Source organism: Sorex fumeus, unplaced genomic scaffold (genome assembly GCF_029834395.1).
Source record: "Sorex fumeus unplaced genomic scaffold, SorFum_2.1 ptg000019l, whole genome shotgun sequence".
Taxonomy (NCBI): domain Eukaryota; kingdom Metazoa; phylum Chordata; class Mammalia; order Eulipotyphla; family Soricidae; genus Sorex; species Sorex fumeus.
In genome coordinates this window covers 19,437,557-19,460,195 of record NW_026606076.1, presented here as the reverse complement: position 1 = coordinate 19,460,195, position 22,639 = coordinate 19,437,557, and the positions used below count along the sequence as shown (strand labels likewise).

The following is a 22,639-nucleotide window of genomic DNA, read 5'->3' as shown; positions in this document are numbered from 1 at the left end:
TGTGTACTGTCAACTACACTGACTTGGACCCCAGGACTTATTTTTCCCCTGTTTTGTCCTTCCTGCTCTGGGCGCCTTCTCAGTCATACAGTCTTACGTTCACATAAAGTTATGTGTGGATTTCTGGGCATGCGCTGATCCCAAGGAGAAAGAGTCAAGGATGTATGAGGCCAGTAGAGATGTTGGGGTCAAGAAAATTCTCCTTCTTTGCGAGGGATTTGGGGCGGTCTTGAGCAGTGAGTTCTTACAGGCACACATGCCATGCACCACTCTGAGTAGTTGTCTATATGGACAGTAGTTCTCAGTCCTAGTGTTCATGAGCTGTAGGGGTGCAGCGGTGAGCGTGCAGTGGTTTTTGCTGCACCCAGGGATGGTCTTTTGGATTGTACAAGTCTGCGGTCAGTTGATCCTCTCTACAGTGCTCACTGGACCAGTGGTGCTCGAATTGGACCTGGGGTTACCAGGAAAGGCAGAGAACCTTATGTATAGCATTCTCCCATTTTAGCAGATCCAGCTGCCTTATGTGATTTCTGTGGCGCGTCAGCCATGCGTGTGCATGGAGACTGGTTCATTCGAAGGGGAGAGGCCTAGCGTCAATATAAGACCCTGGGTCCTGGCCTCACAGTAGGGGGAATGAGACTAAGGTAGACTCTAACTGACACCCTCCCTGTGTGCTGACTCAGGACGCAGTGACCTTCGACGATGTGGCTGTGAACTTCACCCCAGAGGAATGGTCATGCCTGGTGGTCTCTCAGCAGAAGCTCTACAGGGACATGACGCTGGAGACCTACCAGCATCTGCAGGCTGTAGGTGAGAGCAGTTTGGAGCCAACTGTGTCTGGACAGACCCGCTTGGGCTCCCTGGGGTTTGGCCGCCGCTGTGTGCCCAACAGTAGCTGTGACTGTGACGGGCTGGGATGCTGGACAGCCATGAGGTAATTGTTTCCAACCTGTTTTTTTTTATAGTTCACCTGTGGGTACTCAGGTCTTACTCAGCTCTGTCCTTAGGAATCAGTCTTGTGGAGTAGCAGGACCCTGTTGGGTGATTCAGATCAACCCGTTTCGACTGTGTCTGTGGGAAGATCCCTATCTGCCCAGTTATCACTCAGGTCCCTTTAAATAGTTCCATCCACTGGTGAATCAATTTGCTTTGTGTACTACACGAACTTCTGTGTGTTTAATTGGCTTTGCTGTTGCCTTTGTTTAGGGAGCATAGTCCACAGTTTTCCTGGCTCTATGCTAAACGATGACTCTTAAGAGTGCTCAGAAACCGACATACCACGGACTGAATCCTCTTGACAATTTAAAATGTGGTGCCTGACTCCCAATACTTTTGCACCAGGCACTCAAATCAGACGCTTTTTGCTTTTTATTTTTTCCTTAGGGATTAGGGATTATTTCTACCTGGCCTTGCTCCAAGACCTTATGGGCTGCCTGTGATCAAACCCACATGTGTGTGCAGTGCTTCTGTCCTATGTGCTGTACTATCTCTCCCACCACAGGGGCTTTAGGGCTGGAGCGATAGCACAGCGGGTAGGGCGTCTGCCTTGCACGCAGCCAACATGGCCGACCCGAGTTTGATTCCTCTGCCCCTCTCGGACAGCCCGGCAAGCTACCGAGAGTATTCGATATGCCAGACACAGTAACAACAAAGTCCCCAATGGAGACTGGGCCTGCTCGAGCAAATCGATGATCAACGGGAGGGCCTTTACTTACAGGGGCTTTGATATCTCTTCTCTCAACTCATCAGACACTGCCCTATTTCAGTGCTTTTAGATACTTCTAATGGTTCTTGTGAGACTTCAGCAGGACTCAGGGTTTGCTCCTGAACTCTGCACTCAGAGATCACTCCTGGCTGGCGTGAAGGACCCTAGGGGATGTCGGGTATTGCAACTGGATTGGCTGTGAGAAACTCCTGGTGTGCTCTCTTTCTGGATACATATTTAGCTTAAAAATAAGGGTCTCTTGCCACCTTTTGCCATTTCCACATTTATTAAGCATTTAGTTTTACTGAAATCCATGATGAGTTCTTGAGGGGCTCAGGAAACTCCATGTGGTGTTAGGCCTAGAGAAACTGTATGGTTAGGAAAGTGATTTTCTTGCAAGCAGTGCACCTGGGTTAAATCCCCGGGATCCCATGTCATCCCCGAGCACCAGCAGTGCTGATTTCAGAATACAGAGTCAGGAGTCGTCCCTGAGCATTGCCAGGTTAGACCCCAAACAAGACAATAACCAACAACATACTGTGGTGATCAACAGCCTGTCGGCCATACACAAGGCCAGGTCTTTTGTATTTGTGGTATTTTCTTGGGTCTTACCTCTCAAATAACTAGAAATATGTGGCATTTTGGAAATGGACATTGAGTTCATGTGTTTCAGTAATGTGCCCCGTTATATCAGGAAACAAGGGGATTTTCCTGTCACCTTTTCCTTGTAACTTATCCATGTCTCTGTCTCTGTTGTGGAAGGGCACACTGGGATGAAGCCTGCGGTGATCTCCTGGTTGGAAGGAGGATCCCTGAGGTCGGGGAGGAGAGACTTGTGTTTAGGTGAGTGTCTGAGGACCCTTCCTGACCTAGGCCCTGTGCAGTGTATGGGTTCCCTGAGCATGTATTAAACATACTGCTGAGGCTGGGGCCTTGGGCTCCTGGATCCATGGGTCTGTGCCACACTCACACTCCTCTTCATTCCCATGGTATGTCTGTCCAGAATGACTCTGTAAGTTGCTTCCATGGCTTTCGAATAAGTAATACCATAACAGAGCTAGTTTGGATCTGAACGATAGTACTGCAGGGATTGCCTTGCAGTGACTGAAAATGACCTGTTCAATAATCTGTTCAATAACCTCGTTCCCCGAACATCACCAGGTCTGCTCAAAAACAAAAACAAAACCTAGTGTAGAATTGTCAAGATCCTCATCGTTTTCCACTAACCTAATCTTTTCTTTAGTGTAGGACTTTATGGACTTTGAGTACCACTGAGATGTTCTCTAACTACATGGCATCATTTTGCTACATTTTTGACAATTGCTTGAACTGCATGTTATGTTCAGTTTCAGAACTGAAACCACGGCTTCAAGATTTGGCATTACAGCACTTTGATTTGGGAATGGGGTCAGCAAGTACGAGTGAGTTGGTAAGATTTGCTAATTCGGAACAAATAGTATTATGCCAGCGGGAGTGGACCAGGTATGTGATTGTTAAGGTGGAGGGCTGGGAATGGCAGGGAGGAATTCAAAAGCCTGATGCTTGGAGTAGAGGACCCTTAGCTTCACTAGGTGCTGATATCAACCATGTATAAAAATGCTGTGAGTTTTCATTTGCTTGACAGTTGTAGTCGTTTAAAAAGCTAATTTGTGTGCCCTGGAGATAGTGCAGTGAGAAATATACTTGCTTTGCATAGGGATGGATGGTCCTTACCCAGCATTCCCTAAAGACATCGTAGACCCACAGAACTGATCCTAGATACTGCATGGTGTGTCCCTCCACCCACCCAACCCCCAATAAATAGAAACCTAAAAACATTAACAACAAAAAATTTGTTGATCCTGAAAGCAGTCACTTGTGGTGAGAGCTTTGCAGTGGCCACGTGGTCTGTCTCAGCTGTTTGAGGATGCAACGTTGTCTTTACTCCTTCATTACAGGTTCCACTCTGAGCTTTAACCAAACCCACCGTGGATGTATTTCATTTTCTCTTGAAATGGATGCATCAGTTTTCTCTAGAAGAAATTATTTCCAGTTGTATTTCTTCATTAAGTTAAAGGGGAGAAAAGTTACAGAATTTTATGAATCTGCTTCCATCAATTTTGTGCGTTGAACTTACATTAACACGAAGTTATTCAATAATAAGACAATCCATATGTAGGTAATTACATTTGTGTGGTGCATATGTTAGAAACCACACCTGGGGCTGGAGCAATAGCACAGCAGGTAGGGCATTTGCCTTGCACGTGGCCAACCCGGGTTCGATTCCCAGCATCCCATATGGTTCCCTGAGCAACGCCAGGAGTAACTCGTGAGTGCAGAGCCATGAGTAACCCCTGTGCATCACTAGGTGTGACCCAAAATAAAAAAAGAAACCACTTCTCAAGGCTCAGTTTTTTGATAGGAAGACTCGGTGAATAGGTCAATAATTGGAATCCTTCTCTGCTCTTCTACAGGGAAGCAGCCAGACTGAGTGGAATGTCTCTGATCCTGCGCTCTATGACAATATCTCTAGTGAGCAATCCTGCCCTCAGCCCCATGAGGACGCCAAGACATGTGGGATGTCTTCTGAGGGTGATCAGAATGGCAAGAGCTACCTCACTCTGAAGAAGCCCTCCCTTGGAAAAAGTTCCTTGGCGTGTGTTGTTCTCAGTTCACAGTCACAAAATCTCCCAGTCTGGCAGCCACTAGGGAAAGAAGCACTGTTTATAGTGAGTCCCTCACAGCGACAAACTCTCAATCACAGTCACTGTGAGCAGAACCCATCTAAGTGTAAAGAATGTGGCAGAACCTCCCAATGTTCTCAGCGCTGTGGTGTTCCCTTAGAAAACGACAGTGGACAGAATCCCCGGAAAAGTCATCACCAAGAACAAAGTGTGAGTCAAGGGTTACTCCATCATGACCATATGAATATAAATTCAGGAGCGAAACCTTATGCATGTGAAGCATGTGGGAAGACCTTCAATAAATCATCACATCTTATTAGACATAGGATAATTCATACAGGAGAGAAACCTCATAAATGTCAGACTTGTGGGAAGGCCTTTATTCACACCTCATCTCTTAATAGACATATGAAAATGCATAGTGGAAAGAAGCCTTATATATGTCAGGAGTGTGGAAAGGCCTTTGCTGGAGCCTCAAAACTTACTGTACATAGGAGAATTCACACAGGAGAGAAACCGTATATATGTAAGGAATGTGGTAAGGCCTTTGCTACAGCCTCGACACTTACTGTACATAGGAGAATTCACACTGGAGAGAAACCGTATATATGTAAGGAATGTGGGAAGGCCTTTGCTGAAACCTCAAGACTTAGTGAACATAGGAGAATTCACACTGGAGAGAAACCGTATATATGTAAGGAATGTGGGAAGGCCTTTGCTAGAGCCTCAAAACTTACTGTACATAGGAGAATTCACACAGGAGAGAAACCGTATATATGTAAGGAATGTGGTAAGGCCTTTGCTACAGCCTCCAGACTTACTGTACATAGAATTCACACTGGAGAGAAACCGTATATATGTAAGGAATGTGGGAAGCCCTTTGCTGAAGCCTCAAGACTTAGTGAACATAGGAGAATTCACACTGGAGAGAAACCGTATATATGTAAAGAATGTGGTAAGGCCTTTGCTGTAGCCTCAAGACTTAGTCTACATAGGACAATTCACACTGGAGAGAAACCGTATATATGTAAGGAATGTGGGAAGGCCTTTGCTTTAGCCTCAAGACTTAGTGAACATAGGAAAATTCACACTGGAGAGAAACCGTATATATGTAGGGAATGTGGGAAGACGTTTTCTTTGGCCTCAAGACTTAGTGTACATAGGACAATTCACACTGGAGAGAAACCGTATATATGTAAAGAATGTGGGAAGGCCTTTGCTTTAGCCTCAAGACTTAGTGAACATAGGAAAATTCACACTGGAGAGAAACCGTATATATGTAAGGAATGTGGGAAGGCCTTTGCTTTAGCCTCAAGACTTAGTGAACATAGGAAAATTCACACTGGAGAGAAACCGTATATATGTAAGGAATGTGGAAAGGCCTTTGCTGGAGCCTCAAGACTTACTGCACCTAGGAGAATTCACACTGGAGAGAAACCATATATCTGCAAAGAATGTGGGAAGGTCTTCTGTCAATCTCGGTACCTTAGGAATCATAGGAAAATTCACAGTGAAGAGAAATCTCATCAGTGTCCGACATGTGGGAAAGCCTTTACTGTGTGCTCTTATCTTACTGCACATAAGAAAATTCATCTTAGAGAGAAACCTCATCAGTGTCAGACATGTGGGAAGGCATTTACGCATTGCTCTTCCCTTACTATACACATGAGAATTCATACTGGAGAGAAGCCTTATATATGCGTGGAGTGTGGAAAGGCCTATACAACATCCTCACAATTGACAGTACATAGGAGAATTCACACTGGAGAGATACTGTATATGTAAGGAATGTGGGAAGGCTTTTGCTATGGCCTCAATACTTCATGTACATAGGAGAATTCACATTGGAAAGAAACCGTATATAAGGAATGTGGAAAGGTCTTTGCTGGAGCCTCAAGACTTAGTGAACATAGGAGCATACATGCTGGAGAAAAATGCTTGAGCACCCTGCGCCACCTAGTTTGGGAATTTGACTGGCAGGACACCCCAGCTTGTAGGGCGTTTTCACACTTGCTTTTTTAAAAAACTTTTTCTGTATATCCAGGCATTAGGGAATTTGGAGCTTTTGAGGGGTGCATTGGGGGCTGTTCTGTGGGTCAGGTGTTATAGGTGAGGGTGTGTTATCCTGAGGGTCCCTGCAGCCAAGATCGCATCCAGGTCCAAGATGACACTGGAGGGTGGGCACATGGACTTTGTGCCTTGGTGCGAGGGACCTGCAGAGAGTGTGGATCTTGGCCATCTCATACCTCCCAACTCAAGACTGCGGGGACTTGTTTGGAGCATTTGGACTGGACATAACACTTTTTGAAACTCCAGATATGTTTACAGGCAGCTCCCAAAGGAAAGGGACATTTTTGTGGTCCTTCATTTTCGTTTGCTCCTGTGCTGGGGTTGGGACTTTGGGGCATGTCTGCACAAGTGAGAGGTTTTTGCCTCTGAAAATTTACTCTTTGGATTATTTCTTTTTCTTTTTGAGTCACAACCAACGATGCACACGGGGTTACTCCTGGCTTATGCACTCAGGAATTACTCCTGGCAGTGCTCAGAGGACCGTATTATTGCCGGGATTCAAACCCGGGTTTTTCCCGTGCAAGGCAAACATCCTACCCGCTCTGCAATCACTGCTGCTTAATGGCTATGATCCCAGAGACTCAGAGACAAATCTCGAAACCCAGTGGGTCTTGGCAGAAATGAGTCTGGACTCTGCAGTAGGTTACTATCCCCAGGCCACCCCAGGGGGTATTGGTGCTGTCCCTCCACTGCTCCCCCTTGGTGACTCGCTGGCCACTATTCTCCAGAGGCCATTGGAAAGTCACGTTTGTGCCCACAGTGACGAGATATGTGGGGCCTCACAGGAGGGGGGTTGAGCCGGCCCTTTCCGCCCCGCCCCAACAGTAACCTAAATCATGCCCACGAACCACCTCTCTGGCTCCTGATAAAGCTGCTTAATGGCCAGGATCCCAGAAACTCAGGAGCAAATATTGGAACCCAGCAGGTATTGGGAAAAATCCCTCCATGTTTTTAAAATTTCAAAATTACAAAATCATGTTATTTATAACCAGCAATAGAAAACAAATTGTCTACTGTTGCCTTTTTGAACTATCTGAGTGCTGGGGTAAAATCCCAAACATAATAATGGTAGATCTGGTGTCAAAATATTGAATGCAATCAAAGTAGAGAGAAATGTGGAAATCATATGCCCCCACAGTTAGGAGGAGTGTGTGGAATGGTGGTATACTTGGGGTTTTGGTGGTGGAAAATGGGCACGGTGAAGGGAAAGGTGCTTCATTGTATGAACGAGACTTAAACCCAATAGCTTTGTAACTTGTCTCAGGGTGATTCAAAAAATAAAATTATCCAAAAAAAGTAAGGTGGAGTTCATACCCATTTCAGTCAGCCTAATCAATAGCTGAATAAACAACAATACTCCTGCAAAAATATTTTCTACTTCCACATGTCCAATTGCAAACAATCCCTTTTTCTTCATCTCTCCCTGACCAGAACATCAGGAAAACTGGCTCTTGGGGGTGGGTTCATCAGTATATTTGTTTTATCTTTTTCTGAAAGGGAGATATTTGAGTATGGGGAAGGGAAGTTTTGCTCAGGGGTCACTGCTGGTGTGCTGGGAAAATATTTAGAAATGCCAGAGCAATAGTGCAGCAAATAGGGTACTTGCCTTGCATGTGGCCAACCCAGGAGTCCTGCAGTCCACAACATCTTTGAGTTGCTCACTGGACATTGAGTGCCCCATACTCATCCCTAGAACTTGTGATGTGAGGGTTTGGCATGGGGTAGTAGTGTCTAGAGTTTTGGTCCAACCCAGTGTTGCTTTCTTTTGGTCCTCCTGGGCCAGTGCTTAGATGTTACTCTGCCCGGTGATCACAGGAGCAGTGTTCATTGGCTTTGTCTCTGGGGTGACTGCGTGCAAGTCCATCACCTTCTAATATAGTTCCATTGTAGGAGATCAGGATTCCATCAAGTGACTACTGGGGCCCATCACCCTAAAGTTTTGGTGAAGGTTGGCTCCTGCCTTCTGGAGTGGGGAGAAGGGAGTTCCCTGAGCACCCCTAGAGTGCTGCAGTGTCTCATCCTCAGGCCCCATTGTGTGGAGTGGGATGGCCTCATCCTCCCTTAATGTGTGCTGGTTCAAGATGTGGTTACCTCTGTCAACATGGCAGTGAGTTTCACCCCAGAGGGATGAACATACCTGATTGCCTCTCAGAGGAATCTCTAATGGGATATTATGCTGGAGTCAGAAGAGGAACAAAGATATGCAGGACCACTGACTGATGTTCAGAATGTCCCGTTTGATGCAAAACTGTTAGCATACCTACAGATCATTGAAGGGTGTTGAGCTATAGGACTACACATAGGGGTGACTGATCATTTACAGAGGTAAAGCATTTTTGTTTGGTTTTGCTTTTTGGGTCACACCTGGCCATGAACAGGGGTCACTCCTTGCCCTGCACTAAGGAATTTACTCCTGGATTGTGATCGGGGGACCATATGGGATGCTGGGAAAAGAATCCGCGTCATCCGCGTGCAGGGCAAATGCCCTTCCCGCTCTGCTATGGCTCCAGACCCTACAGAGATAAAGGGTTTTGATGCAGAGAATTCTGGAGAATTCAAGGAGACACTCTCTCCCAGTGGCTATACAGAGAGATTCTTCCAGGATCAACAGCATTATATTGCTTTCCTCTTTCCCTATCTACTAGAAAATATTAAACAATTAAATTACTTATTAATAATTGCAGATATGTGGATAAAATAGTAAGAAATATAGATTCCAAAATTTAGTTGTCTGGACTCTGAGGGCAAGGCTGCTGTGCTTCTACTATAAATCCCATTCTAGGTCTTCAGGCCGGTAGAGCTTGTCCTTCATCAGGTCCTGTCTCTCATAACAGCTCATATCAAGACTGTTCTTTCATGCTTTCTAGACTATTCCATTTCAATTGCAGGGTAGTTTTGCTATTTTCCCCAGTTCCATCTCAGCCCTGTGTGTGACCTCCCTTTTTGGAGTGTTAGGAAGTAGAGCAACTGAAGCTTGAGTCAAGTAAATATGACAGGTTCCAGGAGTAGATGTATTTCAGGATATGGGCCAAATATTAGGAGCATATTTAGTAGTCTTTCTGTGGTTAAGCAAAGAACATTGCTCTATGGTAAAGTATAAAAGGGCTTATGGGAATATAGAATAGGAAGTATTCTCTTCAAATACAAAGTTCAGATTCACCTGTCATCAAGACTGACTTGGGGGATTGTAAGCTCAAAGTAAAGGTAAAAGATAAACTCCGGTTATTACAGATGCTCCAGAAGCACTGTGGGGAGGGCGCTTCCTTACACGAAGCAAACCGGGTTCAATCACTGACCTTCCATGGAGCCAATACTACTAGAGGTGATTCCTGAACACAGATACAGGATTGACCCGTGAGCATCGCCAAGTGTAACCCCAAAACAAAACTACATACAGTGCTGGGATCTTTGTGGTATTATCTGGGACTCCCTTGTTTCACTCTTAAGTTTAAACCTTGTCTTATTTCTCACTCCTCACCAATCTTTGGCATATTGAAAGTGGATGTTATGATCATGTCTTTTCAATAGCATGACCAGTTAAACCAGGGACACACGAGGTTTACTTGTCACCTTTTCCTTCCTTGTGACTAATCCATTCCTCCGTCTCTGGATGGAGCAGGGATATCTGGGGTGAAGGCTGTGTTAATCTCCTGGCTGGAAGAGGAGACCCAAGGCCGGGGAGGAGAGGTGTGTGTGCAGGTGAGTGTCTGAGGACCCTTCCTGCCGGGGTCCCTGGGCAGTGTGTGGGTGCCCTGAATGTGTGTGAAACATGCTACTGTGTCCCCGGCCCACTGGATCAGGCGTCTGTGCTGCAATCACGCTGCCCTTCACTCCTCGGAGCTGTTCGTTACGGAGAGATCCTGTGCTTTGCTTTCTTGACTTTGTTTTCATTCTTCCTCGTCTGTCAGGTTTGTTGAATAGTCCATGAGTTTCAGGACCCTTGTCCCCCTGGCTGAATAACCAGCCTGACTGTACACCTACAGGGCCGGGTACCCTTTCTGGATCCCGCTCTGTCAATCTGACAACATGCTTATCTGCGTATCTTTGCCTTTGGGTCATTGCCATGGTTTTTTGAATGTAAGATGAAATTGAGTTTTGTTTTGGGGACTAGGGATGCTCAGCAGTTATTCCTGGTGGTTCTTGTAAGTTGCTGTTGGCAGTTCTCAAGGATCAACCCCTGTCAGCCTCATGCAAGGCAAATGCCTCCCTGCTGTACTCTTGTACGCACAAAAAAAATGTTTTATTGTGTGTATGTTAAATTGTGAGTATAAGCCCATAGTGAAGCTAATTGGGACTAGAAAAGCAGTGCATCAGGGAGTGTGCTAGCCTTACAGACACCACCTACCTTTGATGTCCAGCTTCCCCTATGGTATCTCGAGCATCACTGGGTCTGATCAAAAATAAAACCCGAAAGGCTTGTTCGGGAATTGTCGCTTTCCTGCAGCAACACTTTCCGAAGATTTTCCCTTTCTGTTGGCTTGTTTAGACTGTGAGAACCATGTCCTCCACCTGCTCAGCCATTCAATTGCATTCCATTCAATATTGGACTAAAATCCTCATTGTGCATTTTGTTTGATTTCAGAACTCAAATCACAGGTTCAGGATGTGGCATTACAGCAATTTCATTTGGGAACAGGCTTGTTGCATATAAGTGTGCTGTAAGATTCTCTTGTTGAAACTAAATATTATGCTATTGGAGTGCTCAGTGGACCAAGGATGTCACTTGAAAGGTGGGGTCTGGCTCCATCCCCACAACCATATCTATGTCTCAGCACCACAGGAAAAATATCAGAGCCTTATGCTGGGACTAGAAGTCTTTAACCTCAGTGGGTGCTGAAATCTGGAAATTTATTTCATTGTATTGTTTTTTTTAATTTTCATTAAAGTGCCAGAATTTTCAAAATTATTGATAGTTGTACTTACACATTCAGCACCATTCCCTGCACCAGTGTCAGCTTCCCTCCACCCATGTTTCCGTATCCCCTCCCAACATCAGTCCCCACTCCACCCCCGGCTCTCATCTGAACAACCACATGACTAAGTTTCAGTGGATGTGGCTTAGATTTCTTGTTTTTAGTTCTGTTGCATCTGTATTTTTGGTAAATGGCTACACCTCTCACTGATGTCCCTGGCATAAATGAATCCCTGATCCCTGTAAAGTTCTGGTTCTCTTCTGCCCATAGATTTATTTCCTTCTTTGTCCGGCTTCTCTCTAAACAATGAAATATGGGATGATTTAATCAACCCCTTTATAGTACATTTCCCCATCCAGTGTTCTGTATTCCACAGATGAGTGACATCATCCTGTTTTTGTTTCTTTTTCTGGCTAACTTCACTCAAGACGGTATCTTCCAGTTCCAACCTTGTTGCTGCATAAAATCAGTAGTTCTAAAACCTAAAAATTACATATTTTTTTTTCTTTTTGGGTTACATCCAGCGATGATCAGGGGTTACGCATAGCTCTCCACTCAGGAATTATTCTTAGTGGTGCATGTGGTACCATATGGGATGCCTTTGATTGAAGCTGGGCCGGCTGTAGTGAAGACAAATGCCTACCCCTGTACTATGGCACCCCCCCCAAAAATTATTTTTATTCCAGGGTAAATACTGTGACTTTACATTTGATAGACAGCAAGGACAAATGTGATTGTTGAAAAGAACTCGATGATTCAGCACTAATGGTTTTGCATTAGGAAGCACACTTGCTTGGCACCAGGAAGAAAACTGTGGTTCCATCCCAGCACCCCAAATGGCCCCCAGAGCCCCAGCAGCAGGAATCCTTGAGTAATGCTGGTGTGATCCTCTCCCCACCTAAGTAAATAGAACAAGCTAACAAAAAACTTGTTGATCCTGGAGAGGATTCTGCTTCAGGTGAGATGTATTCAAAGGTCTGTCTTGGCTGTCTGGGGGTGCATCATTGCCTTCGCACATGTATTTCACTAAGCTATCCCACTAAGCTCCACACTAAGCTAGTACCAAACCCAGTCTCGGGCCCTTTTATTTTCACTCTAAACTGGTGCTTCAGTTTTCTGCAGAGGTAGTTATTTCCACTTACTGTATCTTGGACTGGAGTGATAGCACAGCAGTAGGGTGTTTGACTTGTTCACAGCCAGCCCGGCCGAGCCGGGTTCAATTGCTTCATCCCTCACGGACAGCCTAGCAAGCTACTGAGAGTAGCTCACCTGCGCAGCGAAGCCTGGCAAGCTACCCGTGACGTATTCAATATTCCAAACACAGTAACAGCAAGTCTCAAAATGGAGACGTTACTGGGCCCGCTCGAGCAAATCGATGAACAACGGGAGGACAGTGTTTGTGTTTGTTTTGTTTGTGTGTCAGTTGAAAAAAATTTACACAGCTATGTGACCTGCCGTTGGCATATTTTACTTGTCCATTTTGCTGAAATGTTAGGTCGTTGCTTGGAAAATCCATCCACGTGTCAGAATTGCACTCAAGTTGGGTAAATGTTAGAAACCAACCTGCAGATCTAGAATTTTCTGGATGAGGAGACTCTCAGGCACAGCACAATAATTGGAATCCTTTTCTGCTGTTCTTTAGGATAGCAGTCAACCCAGGAGGAATTTTTGTGATAATGCACACTGTGACAAAATCTTGAGTGAGCAATTATGCCCTCAGCCCCATGACGATGCCAAGACAGGTGGGAGTCTTCTGTGGGCGACCAGAAGGAACTAAGTGCCCACCCTGCAAAGAAGAGTTCCCCTGGAAAAAGCTACTCAGAGACTGTTCTGCTCAGTCCATGGACACATGCCCCTGGACTGTGGGAGAGGAGCACTGTTTATAGTGAGTCCAGTTATGTACCCCACAAGATATGAAGGCTGGAATGGAACCCAGGTTACCCAAGTGAAAGAAAGCTCTCACACTCTTTGGCTCTCCATACAGCCCCACCATCATGCCGGGGTGCTTCCTGAGTGCAGAGCCAGGAAAATCTCTGCGTGTTGCTGGATTTGTTCCCCCCAAACCATGAACAAACCACCCTAGAATCATTTAATTAATCTGAACTTGATAAGATAGTTCTATTTTTATTTTATTTATTTTTTTGGCCATGCTCAGCTTTACTCAGGGCTTACTCCTGGCTCTGCACTTATGGGTCACTCCTGGTGGTCTCAGGGACCATATGGGCTGTCAGGGTTCGATCCTACATCAGCTGCATGCACAGCAAGAGCCCTCCCCACTTCACTGTTGCTCCCTCCCCCAATAGTTCTAATACTTTGGTTATTAAATCATAGGTGCTAAGAAAAATAAATGAAAAAGGGCATTTGGGAGAAAAGTTAAAAATCAATGAGAAATGCATAAAGACATTGGGGGAGATTAATAAAAGAAAAGTGAACTCAGAAAACAAAGGTTAATCAGAGTGGAAAGGTGAACAGAGCTTCTGTGTCAGTGATTGAGTGAGAATGTAAACATTCTAAGTAACCTGTTGTATGTGTTACTATAAGAACTGGTTATGCCACCAAAAAGTTTTAAAAAATACTTTAAGTGAAAATGCAAATTAAAAGCAATAAAATGGGCCAGAGAGATAGCCCGGTGCCCGAGAGCTTGCCTTGCTCGTGATGGGTTTGGGATTTTTCTTCAGCATCTATAGGGTCCCCGTTTGCCTTTCACACAGCTAAGCCGGATTCCATCCCCAGTATCCTCTGGGTACGACCACAGTAATTCTTGCTTGCCTTGCACGCAGCTGACCACTTACCATCCCATAGGGTGCCCCAAACACCATCCGTAGTAATTCCTGTGTGCAGGGGCAGGAAGACCCCTCAGCATCACTTGGTGTGACTCAAAAGCATAAAACAATACAAAAAAGAAAAAACTCCAGAGTATCATGAGTATAAAGGAATGTGAGTATAGGAACTCAGGTGAGCTTAGCATTCCAAGTGTGTCCCACAAAAACAGCATCAGGAAAAAGAAATTCTCCGTTTTTTAAATTTTTTTTATTTTTGTCACACTTTGTTGGATATCAACCCTCAGTGCCTCAGGCTTCACAGTATAATTGACTCTTTCCTCCTCCCAGAGATGCTTCCCTTTGCCCTCACCAACATCCCTAATTTGGTTAAAGTCTATCTTCAACCTTTCCTTTGTGTTGGATATTAACCCTAAGTGCTTTAGGCTTCATCAGTGAATTGCCCCCTTTATTCCTCCTAGAGAAGCTTAACAAGCTCTTGCTGGAAAAGTTAATTTGGTTAAAGTTTATCCTTAAACTTTCCCTTATATTTTACCTCTCATTGTCACAATTCTCCAATTCAGTCTTGGTTATTCATAAGCCAAAACTTTCTGGTAATTCTGAACTTTATATTTGAACTGCTTTGTATTTGAAGTGCTCTATATATCTTCCTGCTTTTCTATCTCCCCTATAGTCTTTTTATATTTTACTATAGAGCAATGTTCTTTGGTTAAACACAGAAAGACCATTAATGCTATGCTCCTAATATTTGGGAATTTATTGACTCTAAGATATATCTGCTCCTGGGTATAATTACTTGGTTATAATTACTTGAGTCAGGCTTCAGTTGTTGTAGTTCCTAACACCCCAAAAGGGAGGGTCCGCCGTGGACTGGGATGGACCCAGGGTGAGTGGCAAAGCTACCTGGCATCAAAATGGGACATTGTAAAAGGCATAAATGCATGGTTTTGATGCACACTGTTACAACCTAAGAGACAGGACCCCCATTGGTAAGGAGAAGCTGAAGTGACCTGAGGACTTAGTCAGGAATTTATGGTAAAAGCCTTGCTCGCACACAGAGCCCAGAGAACTAAATGCTGGGATCTTTGACTCTTACTGTGTTTATCCAACTGCAAGTATTGATAACTTATACTCTAGAGGGAAAGATAAAAAGCAATGTAGATGTAGATGTCCCTGGGAGGCAGTGTCTTCTTGAGTTGAACTCTCCGAGAGAATTTCCTCTGACAAATGTTTATCTATGTAAATGACCAATCACACCTATGTCCTTACCTCAATCCCCCTTCAGATATTCTATAAACATGCTAGCAACTCTCCAATAAAGGGGCCATTTTCACCATCAACTATGGTCCCCATCTCCCCACCCCTTTTCTCTCTGTTGAGGAGCCCTGGGGAGGTGGGGAGGTGGGGATGCAGCTCTGGGCCACAGAACACAAACACATGCATTGCAGTAGCAGCCCCAGTGGTTTACCTTGTGAACTCACACACTTGGTGATGCTAAGGTTACTTCTGGCTCTGCATTCAGGAAATACTCCTGACAGTGTTTGGGGGACCCTATGGAATGCCAGGGATGTTGGAACTTGGATCAGCTGCATGCAAGACAAACACCCTACTCCTGCTATATCTTTCCAGCTCCTCGACATACCAAGAAATGTACGGAGGAATTTCTGAGCGCAAAGCCAGGAGTGAACCCTGAGCATCACTGGGTGTGACTTCCCAACTAAAAACAAAGCTAAAATAAAATGGGCTGAAACTTGTGCAAAGAAAATGAGATTGAAGAAAAAAAATCCCAGCACCCCGACCTTGTACTTACATTCCTACAGTTCTTGATTAGTGGCGAAAGGCTACACTGAGTAGGGCAGAGCTTCTAATGAGCTGCTCCTCACTGATGTCTTGCAAGCATGGAGGAAGGGACCAACTCCCATCAGTCTTTAAGCAGGGAATGTGGAGAGGTGAAAGGGGAAGGTATATTGTTTTTTATTTATTTATTTTATGATTATTATTGCATTCAGACAGGTAGCGTGTGAAGAGCCGAGCCAGCGTATTGATGAGTACTGACGGCAGGTTCTTCAGGTGTTCAGGTCTGATCTTGTCTGGGCCAGGTGCTTTTCATTTCTTTACTGATGAAATGGCATGTCGGATTTCGGAAGGGAGAACATTGGGAAGGACATATACATCCTGTGGAATTTGGTATGTCGGCAAGTGGAAATAGCTATTGAAGAGAGTTGAATAGATGTCATGGATAATCTTCTCCATTGTCGTTCTGGAAGAAGTGATAGATCCATCAGGACGTCGGAGGGCAGTCATCTTGGTCTTGTAGTTGGCGAAGGACTAGCGGGCATTACGAATAATTTTCACGGCTTCTGCAGTATCTACCAGCACTTCCGCTGTTCTCTCTTTGAGGTCTTCCTTGATCACATCTCTGCACTGCTTTGTGAGCTCGGACGTTCGCTTGCAGATGCCTGAGGCATGCGCCAAACCACATTGGCAAATAAGCTCAAGAGTTTTCAAAACAGGCGTTTTCTGGTGGCTATCTCTCTCTTTGTGTTCCTCGCACAATCACGGAGGTGCTGAATCAGTCCATCGTATTCCTTGTCAATGCTGTCAACAATGGCATCTTCCCATGTTGCCACAATAGTGCCAAAGAGCTCCCAGTTGTTGGTCATTCTGGGAGTTCTCTTTTTTAAACACTGCAGCCAATTCTCCCCGCTCTATGAAGTAGAATTTTGCACGAAGGAGACAGTGGTCCGATCCCGTTTGGAATTTTGGGACAACAGCGACATTGGTCAGGCAAAACCATCAATTGAATATAATGTGGTCTATTTCATTGTGGAATCGTCCACCGGGAGACTCCCAGGTCCAGCGTTTAGATTCGGCCAATTGGAACTGTGAGTTACCATGTATGGTCTTGGTCGACATGATGAACTCAGACAGTCTCTCACCCTGTTCGTTCCATTCTAGGCTATGGGTCCCAATGTGAAGTTCTTTGGCTGATCTTCTCGGTCCTATCTTGGCAATAAAATTACCTACTGTACAAGAAGAAAGACATCCATGACATTGGCAACTATCGCCTGAACTGCCTGTAGTCTGTCTTCTACAAGTTGTTCACTCGAGTCATCCTAAATAGGATTGGCAGAACACTAGATGAAGGACAACCATTCGAGCAAGCCAGGTTCCGCAAAGGATTCAGCACCACCGACCATATTCACACGATAACCAAGCTCATTGAAGTTTCTCAGGAGTTCAAGATGCCGCTCTGTCTAAATTTCATTGATTTAAAGAAGGCCTTTGATTCTGTTGAGCCGGAAGCAGTCATTGAAGCCCTAGCCAATCAGCGCATTCAAGCTCAATGCATCAAGATCCTCAGTGAGCTGTATTACGGATTCACTACCAGGATCTCACCATTCTACAAAGAAGTAGTCATTGATGTCAAGAGAGGGGTTCGGCAGGGTGATACCATTTCACCGAAACTCTTCAGTGCCACCCTTGAGAACATCTTGCGATGACTGGAATGGGAAGGAATGGGAGTGAAGATTGATGGTTGGCAACTACACCACCTCCGCTTTGCTGATGACATTGTTTTAATAACACCAAACATTAGCCAAGCGGCACAAATGCTGGCCGATTTCAACCATGAATGTGGAAAGATCGCCCTACAGCTGAATCTTATGAAGACAGTATTTATGAGAAACAGCCTCGTTCCTGACACCCCATACGCTCTCAATGGAACGGCCATCTTTGAATGCAACAGCAACCTAGGTCGAGAAGTCAACATTACAAATGACCTGACACCCGAGCTCTGCAGGAGGAAGAGAGCGGCTTGGAACACCTTCAAGAGCGTCGAAGAAATAGCTAGAGGACAAAGAACCTCCGGCTCTGGACACATATCTTTGATTTCACTCTTCCTCCTGCAATAACATACCCCTCAGAGAACTGGGGCCTACATAAACAGGATGAGAACGCTATTCAGATCTAACAAAGAGGAATTGAAAGAGCTCTGCTTGGAATATCATGTTTCTCTCAAATGAGAGAAATATTCTGGAGTTCCGACCTCCGTCGACAATCAAGAATCAGGGATGCTGTCTCGTTTGCCAAGGTGTCAAAAATCAGATGCGCTTGTCACATAATGAAATTTAAAGAAGACCGCTGGACTAGAGCTGTTACTGACTGGTTTCCATGGGATGTCAAAAGACCACGTGGCCACCCACCTACCAGATCGTCAGACTTCTTCGTCAAGATCATGAACGATTGGTTTGAGGCTCTTCGTGATCCTAGAGCGAACAGACGCAATTGGGCTACACTAGCACGTGACAGGGACAAATGAAGATGTTACTGGCACCCGCTCAAGCAAATCGACGATTAACAGGAAGTCAAGTCAAGTGATCAAGTGATGATTATTATTCTTAATTGAAATCACCATGAGCTCCAGTTACAAAGATTTCATGTTTGAGTTTCATGATCGAACACCCATCCCTCCAACAGGGCACATTTTCTACCACCAATGTCACCACTACCCACCCCCTCACCACATCCCAACCCTACCCCTCCTCTATGGCAGACAATTTCCCTCATACTCTCTCTCTACTTTTGCAATATAGACACTGAGAGGCTATCACACTTGGTCCTTTATCTGCTTTCAACACACATCTTCCATCCCGAATGATCCCTCCAACCCTCATTCACTTAGTGATACCTTCTCTATTCCAGCTGCCTTCTCCCCCAGTTCAAGTAGCAGATTTCCAACAATGGAACGATCTTTCTGGCCCTTGTCTTTACTGTCCTTGGGTGTCAGTCTCATATTGTGTCATTTTATATTCCACAAATGAGTGCAGTCATTCTATGTCTGTCCCTGTCTTTCTGATTAATTTCATTTAGCATGATGCTCTCCATGACTATCCAATTAGAAACGAATTTCATGACTTCCTCTTTCCTAAGAGCTGCATAGATGATATGTTTGTGTAGATGATATGTTTTTTTTAAATTATTTTTATATTTTGTTTTCTTTTGTTCTGTTTCATTTTGTTTTCTGGGCCACACTTGGCAATGCTCAGAGATCTCTCCTGGCAGGCTGAGGGGTCAAAGTTGAGTGAGGTTTGACTGCCATAGGCTAAGCAAAGCTGTTTGCATATACCTGAAATAGTAGAGATATGTGAGACAACATCAAAGGAAACAGGAGATACAGGAAAAATCAACAGTAAAAGGGAGAAGATATGTTTTTGATGTTGTTTTGTGTTTTTTTTTGTATGTTTGTTTTGGGGGAGCACACTTGGCTCTGCTCAGGGATCACACCAGAGAGGCTCAGAGGTCCTGAAAGCATCAATTAAAAGTAGGTGGACAGGGGCTGGATTACTTAGACAGTGGGAAGGGAACTTGCTTTGAACACTACAGAGGCTGGCCTGGGTTTGATCCCCTGCACCACTTATGGTCCCCAAAGGCCACCAGGAGTGATCTCTGAGCACAGAGCAAGATGTAAGTTCTGAGTATATTATTTTGTTTCTAAGTTTTTCCAACGTTTTCACATCTTGGAAATTTGTGTTTTTGTCACACGAATGCTGTGCAGATATTTTCTCCTGTTCATTGAGGGAGTATTTTAATTTTGGCTGCCGTTCGTTGGCAGTGCAGAGGTGTTTAAGTTTGATGTGCTTCCTCTGCTTTGACTTTCTTTTCCATGAAATATAATTATCAAAGGCATTTCATTTTCTTTTTAAAATTTGTTTTCCAATCAGGACATGTAAAAAAAAACTAAAGTACCATGATTTCCAAAGTTATTCATGGTTGAACTTTACACATACAACATTACAAGATCAATCCCACCACTAGTGCTAAATTCCCCCCACCAATGTTCTCAGGTTCCTGCCCATATCACCTACGCACCTCCAGCCAAGCCCTCTGGACAAGCATCTTTCTCATTTTGGCTGTTATAATTTTGGTCTCTTGATTTCATTGTTCTTGGTACTGTGGTTTGGATATTTGGCTCTATCTTTCCTTAATAAAACCTGAATCCCCAGACCTGGCCCCCATTCCTTCTCCTCTGATTTTTCTCGCCCTTCCCTCCACTCTTTTTTCTTTTCTCTTCCGTATACCCTGGGGATAAGATTGAATAGAGCACCCTCCTCTTTAAAACATTGCATTTCCTCATTGAGTTATTCTAAATGCCACATAGAAGTGGTATCGTCCTGTGTTTATCCTTCTTCTGACTTGCTTAATTTAACAATCGTCAAAGACATTTCTAAAGTTGATATGATGGATATTATTATTATTAACTTTTGAGGTCATACCTGGTGATGCTCAGGGGTTACTCCTGGCTCTTCACTTTGGAATTACTCCTGGCAGTGCACGGGTGGACCATATTGGATACTCGGAATCTAATCCAGGTCAACCACATAATTTACAAACACCCTACCTGTATCAATCTGGCCCCAGGATTCACTCTCGATGCTATACTTTCTAGATGTATTGGTAAGGTAAAGGTAAAGGCCCTCCCGTTGATCGTCGATTTGCTCGAGCGGGCCCAGTAACATCTCCATTGGAGACATGGTTGTTACTGTGTCTGGCATATCGAATACTCTCGGTAGCTTGCCGGGCTCTCCGAGAGGGGCAGAGGAATCGAACTCGGGTTGGCCATGTTGGCCGCTTGTAAGGCGAACGCCCTACCCGCTGTGCTATCGCTCCAGCCCGTTTATTTAATGTATTGAGAAAATCATATTATTTATCCATCATTATTATCATAGAGGAACATCACTGACCTGAAACTTCTGTGTGCATTCTCTTCATTCTTTCATATTCCTTTGTCACTAGCATCAACATGTATTTTTTTCCGACGGGGCCACACTCATATTGGTAGTAGGGCACTGTCTTCAAGAGACAGCCTCTATCAAGAGGAAAACAGTGCTTCTGTCTTTGAGATCTAGAAGGACCCTTTGGAGTCAGTCAAAAAAAATAAAAAATCTAAACTGCCCTTGAGCCTGCAGTTTGGAAAATAGGACCAGATGCCTACTGAATAAAGTAGTATTTCTCTAAATTTATTTAATCTAAATTGACAAATATCAAGCTACATGAATGGTCAATGGTTGATCAGTGGTGTGGGAATTGGATGATAGTTATGATAGAAGAGGATCCATTTGGCAACACTAGTTGGAAATGATCACTGTGGACAAGAGCTGAGTGTTGGAAGCAGGTAAATGGATATACATGACAACCTGTCAGCTTCTGTATTTCAAACCATAATGCCTAAAATGAAAAGAGAAAGAGAGAGAGAGAGAGAATTACCTGCCATAGAGACAGGCTGGGGTTGGGGGTGACTTGAAGAAGTGGGAGGGAAACTGAGGACCCTGGTTTTGGGAAAATACACTGGTAGAAGGGATGGGTGTTGGACTATTGAAATACAATAATGAGCAATTATGTAATGCTCTAATTCACCCTGATTCAATAAAAAAATAAATAATTTATAAATTTTGACCCCAGTTCTTACCAAACCAATGTGAACACATTGCCAACTTTACTGAATACAATCTGTAACTGTAATTGTAAATGTGGAAGAGAAATCATATTGCCCCTCAGATACAGGTTTCTCTGTAGAAAAAAAATATCGTCTTATGAAGGGTTACTAAAGTTTCCATTTAAAATCCTACCATAATAGTGGTTGGAGTGATAGTACAGCAGGTAGGGTGATTGCCTTAAATGCACCTAATCTGAGCATAATCCTGAACATCCCGTATGATCCACTAAGCCCCACCAGGAGTATTTCTTGACTACTGCCAGGTGAGGCCTCAAAACAAAAGAAAACTCCAAAGTATTATTACCACACCCTTTAAAACATGCAGAGAGTTTACTCTAGGTACTCAGATAGTGCATTTACAGAGGGGGATCCAGCTAACAGGCTTTTGGGGCCTGCTTTGGAACTGCAGAATGGACTTCTCTACTGCCTTGCCTCATTGCCAGGGGAGAGGGAACAGGTTTATAAGACCTCGTAGATATTCCCGTAACCAATAGACAAACAATTTAAACTTAACAAAATAACAATATATATTGAGAAATACATAACTTCTCTGTTACTCCAGTAAAACACCTTAATTATCCTGAGTATTACATTGAGGGTATTACCATACAACATACCCATAGCTATGAGCTTCCTACAAACCACTTTCTATTTGTCTCAAAAGATTTCAAGATCAAAACGCAATCATGAAAATTTGTAAGTCTGTATCTCATGGTGATTCGTTAAAATAAAAAATAGATTTTGAGATAAAAGAAAACAAAGATTGAGGTGCTGTGTGTATTCGTTTGAATGTGAAATTCCGGTAACTGTCAGTCACCTTCTATTTTGTTAGCCTGCATCCGTGTGAACCGGAAATGCTTAGGAAAGGCAGGGTTGTCTGAGATTCTTTATTATTTGAGCCACAATACTGGCCACGTTTGTAATGAGTACATCAAAACTCACTGTGCCAGATGCGAAGTCCAAAGTCCTGGGCTGGCCACATGCAATGCAAATTTTGTAGAAAGTTCCTTAAT

At 44.2% G+C, this 22,639-nt stretch overlaps 1 protein-coding gene across 1 annotated transcript in view; it reads left to right on the top strand.

Moving 5' to 3' along the window:
• Positions 1-4,671: 4,671 nt before the first annotated feature.
• Positions 4,672-22,639, top strand: part of LOC130022004 (zinc finger protein 420-like) — a gene marked incomplete at its 5' end in the record, with an annotated part of 36,983 nt that continues 19,015 nt past the window's right edge. Inside the window, one exon of the mRNA XM_056112731.1 lies at positions 4,672-5,878. Within this exon, the coding sequence (XP_055968706.1) occupies positions 4,672-5,878 (1,207 nt within the window). The remainder of the gene's footprint in view (positions 5,879-22,639) is intronic.